We start from the raw sequence: 4,584 nt of genomic DNA, 5'->3' as shown, positions 1-4,584 counted from the left end.
CTCCCCGGGCACCCGCCGGCGCTCAGCCCTGCCTGCCCAGGCCTGCTCCCGCTGCCTGCAATAATCTGCGTTTTACGATACAATTTGCAACCGCTTTACAGCCTCAGCTCCGGAGTGTCTCCTGCAGAGGAAAAACGCTTTCTAATGAGATCTTAAGGGAGGCAGCCGCACACAGTAATTATAACATGAGTGGCATTCGAAGAGCAATCATCTGATGGCATCTTAAATTAGGTGGTTGCCCCATAAACGTGGCAGATGTGATCCTCCTCTCCCGACTGCTCAAAGGCTGAAGGACGGGCAGAGGCCTGTGGGTGGGACTCGCTCTGCGTGACGGCGCGTGACGCACCGGTGGACGCCAGGACTCCCCCCACAGCGAGCACCCCCGCACGGGGAAGGGACCCCGGGGCTCGGCGAGGGGGGAACGGGGATCTGCTGCGTGCTGGGATGGGCTGAGAGACCCGGGGCTGGACCCCCAAATCCCACCGGAGCAGTTCTGGGCTCAGCACCAGGGACCGTTTCAGCTTCATCCGCAGGATGGAGGAGGAAGAGGAGCCAAGCTGCTGACAGAGCACCCCCTGCCCCTGCCCGCCTGGCTGCTGGGGGGACGGGGACGCGTCACTCGCAGCCGTGCGGTGGCAGCTGCCGGCCCGCGGCAGCAGCATGGCCAGGGTGGTCTCAGCCCGCGGCGCCCGGGGCAGAGGCAGGACGGGCCCAAAGGGGCACCCCGGGGACACCCACACGCACCCCGTCCCCAAGGGGCAGTGGACGGAGCCCACCCAGGGCTGCTGGCTTTCACGTGCAAAACCTTCCTGAGGGGCTGCCCCTGCCCTCAGCCCAACTGTCCCCTGCAGACAAGGTCCACGTCCCCTCCCCGGGTGGCCCCAGGGGGCCCCTTCTGGCCGCAGGCTCTTGGGGTGCCGCCCCGACACCCCCCCACACTCCCCCTTATCTCATGCACAAACCTGAGCTCTTACCTTGCTTGCGAGCTTCCTGCTCTTTTATTTCCAGGTCGTGGGTGAGCTCTGGAAGAGAAATCAAACGGGACTGAGAAGGAGCATCCCACCCATCCCGCGTGCTCCCCGTGTCCCCCCCGCTCCCCGCCAGGGCACTGGCCATCGCCGCAGCTGTGGCTCTGCCTCTGCCCGGCCCACGCTGTGAGAGTGGCCGTCTCGGAGCACCAGCCACAGACTGAGCCAAAAATACAAGGATTCTGGCAATTTCTACACCATTAAGCAGCCTCGGGTTTGGCACCTGCCACAGGGCCTGCCCCGCGGCGGAGGGGCAGCCCCCGTATCCCTGGCAAGGCCTTTTCTTTTTCTTTAGAGAGTTGCTGAACCATTTTTGGTGCTTTAAATCGGGACAAAGAGCAGAGCAATGGGCGGAAAACAGGCCAAAGTGTAAGCTGCCACCCAAAGTCTTTCATCATTTACTGCTTCCAGGCCGATCTCTGCCTCTGCACGTGGCGCCAGCGGGACGGCCCCGGCCCCGCACGATGTGCCCGCGGGAGGACGCTGCCCGGCTCCGGAGGCAACACGTGGCTCCAGAATCTCCCTGGGGAGCCAGAGCTGCTGGTTGTGGGACGTGGCTCCTCGGGGCCGCGGGGTGCAGACGTGCCACCGCGGGACACGGGCTGCGTCCCTGCGACTGTCCCCTCTCGGGGCCGGGAGCCGGGGGCGGGGGATGCAGTGTACTGGTAGCCATGGTTAACGATTAACGCGGTCAAGAGCGATAAGAAATTCATAAGGAATAGGCTTTGATCTCCAAGCCCTAGAAAATAGGTAGAATGTCCTGGACGATCAAGAGAATGGCTGGGATTGTGCTGAGGATGAGTTATTTGACAAGCTGGCACGGCGACTATTCAATTACTTGGCAACAAAACTCATTTTTGAGCATCCTAAGGTGAGCTGCTTCCATTATACTACTAAAAACCACACCCACAGGTCCAAGAGACCCCCGCCCAGCTTAAGACCCCTCCCCTGAGCGTGCGTAGTAGTAGAAGCCTTATGCAAGCCAAATTATAATTGTATGTTAATCACTAACCAATCAGTATCTAACAGGCGTGTTTGGAAAAGCACTAACCTCCGATTTTTGTGTATAAAGGGAGCGTGAAAACCTGCTGTTGGGGTTCTTGACTGGTGGAAAAGTTCCCCAAGCACCCAGTCCTGAATAGAGGAACCCTGGTGAGAGTGTTAGGATGGGTCACTGCACACCAGGCCCCCGGCTGCAGGCAGAGCTGCCCTGTGCCCGTGCTGCACCTCCAGCCCCGACACGCTGCCTGCTCCCTGCCTGCTCCCTGCCTGCTCCCTGCCTGCTCCCTGCCTGGCCCCGCGCTACAGAACCAGCTCACAAAAGGCAGCGAGGGAGGGAGCTCGGGGACTTGCTGGAGTTCACTTTCCCCTGCACGCTCTCACAGACCATCTCTTCTGAATTAATTGTCAGCCCACCAAGCCACCAGCAGCTCCAAGAGGAGGAGAGGAGGGGCAGCAGCAGCGTTCAGTTGTTTTGGGGCTTTTTCTTCCCTGAAAATGAGTTCAAACGGTTAATCTTTGCCCTACATTTTTCTTTTAATCTGCTTTCCTGCTGACTCTAATCCTCATCACTGCCATCCTTCTGAAACGAAACGCTTGGCTCAGCCTGCTCTGCCCGTCTGTCTTGGGAAACAAATCTGTAGTGAGAAGGCAGAAGTAACTGAGGAGGTAATGCAGTTTCTGGAAAGCTTTCAGCTCTCCCGACTGCCCCACTGGAAATCAACGGCAACTGTGGTATTCTGCCGAAGCTAAAACAATAGGTTTGGAGTCTCCGATATATTTGAAATGAGAACTAAAGCAGTTGCCCATTTCCAAAGGGGATATCGCCGTGCTGAGCGAGCGCAGGGCTCGGGGACGATGCACACCCCGGGGTGCCGGCTCCTGCGCTGGGGCCACGGGGGCTGGTGGGAACCTGCCCCAGGACCGTCCCCACAACCCCCGAGGGGCAAATCCAGGGGTCACCACCCCACAGGGCTCCCCGAGGCCCCGGGCCTGAGCGGCAGGGGGGATACAGAAGTGCTGGTGCCCCGACGTGTGAGGGTGCGGAGGGCCCGTCGGTGCAGCCCGGCCGGGCAGCTTTGGTGTCCATCACCCGTGGGGACCCCCCCAAAGCCCACGCGGTAATAGCCAACTGTGCGACGGGCCCATTCCTGCCCCCGGGGACTCCGAACCCCCCGGCCCGATTTAGGCACGAGAACTCCGCTGTCTCGCCCGTCTGCAGAGGCCGTGAAACAACGAAACGGAACAGCAAAGGCTCGGACAGGATGGGGAAAACCAGACAACGTTATGAGCGCAGACATGTCTTTGTTTCCCACGAATCAGGGAGGAGGAGAGGCTGGAAGACAAGGAGTGATTAGCTACAGCTGAATTATTGATGAGGGAGAGGGCACAAGTTGGAATGAGTTTCAGTGGCGGGCAGGAGGCCGGGGGGCCAACGCTTTTGCTGAAGGGGAGGGTGACATGGCCACAGGGGGGCTGTGAGTGGGGGGCTGGCGGCCGTAAACGAGTAACAAAATATAAACGAGAAAATCACATTTCCTCCTGTTCTGAAAGTGGCCGTGGCACAGTCTCACTCGCCCCTGTTACAGACAGTGTTAACCCTCTTCTTTCCCCTTCTCTGCCGGTACCTGGGAGACATGATGATCTACTTTTACATTTTCATCACCAAAATACCTTTGCGGGCATGGAGCAGGGGAGGGAAAGGCGGGACCGTCTTGCTGGCTAATGCTGGGTGCTGCCCTTTCCTTACACCGGTGAACCCCTCAGGGGAGCGACCGCTGCAGCCAAACGACTGCAGGGAGCAGGAACACGCAGCCGGGGAGCACGTGGGGCTGCCGGCGCTAATCAGAAGTGTGCCCTGAGCACGGCGTGCAAGCAAAGGGAGAGGGTTTTAATGATGGATTATCAGCACAGCCTCCTGTCTCACCGCCCGCCCGGCCAGCTGATGCCCAGAATGAAAACTGCTCTGGTTCTCCAGGGTCGCAGCTGGAGGAAGCTCTGGCACCCGCTGGCGGAGGAGCGATCTCAGAGGGTTTGGCCCACGCCAGATTTGGTGGCCACATGGTGTGTTCTGGGAGGGGCTGGTGGTGCCCGGGCCAGGGGTGCGGGATGAAGGGGATGGGGATCCCCTGATCCCCCACCCAGCAGGATCCCCCGCAGCTGGGCAAGCGAGGAGCTTCCCTGCCCGGCGTGCTCCCGCTCCCCGGCGCTCACCTGAGCAGTGCTTCTGCAGGCGGAGGATCTCCAGGTGCAGGTCATGGAGCAGCTCCATCTGCTCCTTCTTCAGGAAAGCGATGTGCCGCTGCACGCTCTGGATCTGGTGCTCCAGGGACGTGGTCTCCATCGCAACCAAACTCACCGTCCAGGCCTGCGGGGAGCGGAGACGGCTCGTGATCAGACACGCAGCAGCGCCCGGGGCTGGCGAGCCCTGTCCCTGCGAGGGGCAGAGCCCGCCGGGTGCAAGGGGGGTGACTGCTCTCCTCCAGCCCTTCCGCGGGGACGCGGCTGCTCTGCTCGGCAGAGCCCCAGGGAGCGGCCCCCGAGCCCCCCCCGCCGC

The 4,584-nt window shown here is 60.9% G+C and overlaps 1 protein-coding gene across 2 annotated transcripts; it reads right to left on the bottom strand.

Annotated features, from left to right (window-relative positions):
- Positions 1 to 965: 965 nt before the first annotated feature.
- CCDC92B (coiled-coil domain containing 92B) lies at positions 966 to 4,401 on the bottom strand. Of its 2 annotated transcripts, XM_026861495.1 has the most exons (3): positions 4,242 to 4,401; positions 2,080 to 2,162; positions 975 to 1,022 (listed from the first exon to the last, which is right to left on the bottom strand). In XM_026861495.1, the coding sequence occupies exons 1-3, from the start codon at positions 4,369 to 4,371 to the stop codon at positions 999 to 1,001; spliced, it is 237 nt and encodes a 78-aa protein (XP_026717296.1). In that variant the 5' UTR covers positions 4,372 to 4,401; the 3' UTR covers positions 975 to 998. The 2 variants fall into 2 exon arrangements, 1 of the variants encoding a protein (XP_026717296.1); XR_003399726.1 differs by lacking the exon at positions 2,080 to 2,162 and having other exon boundaries at positions 966 to 1,022; positions 4,242 to 4,358.
- Positions 4,402 to 4,584: the final 183 nt, after the last annotated feature.

Source organism: Athene cunicularia (assembly GCF_003259725.1).
Source record: "Athene cunicularia isolate RWA chromosome 19 unlocalized genomic scaffold, athCun1 chr19_part1, whole genome shotgun sequence".
Lineage (NCBI taxonomy): Eukaryota > Metazoa > Chordata > Aves > Strigiformes > Strigidae > Athene > Athene cunicularia.
This window is presented reverse-complemented; position numbering and strand designations above follow the sequence as displayed.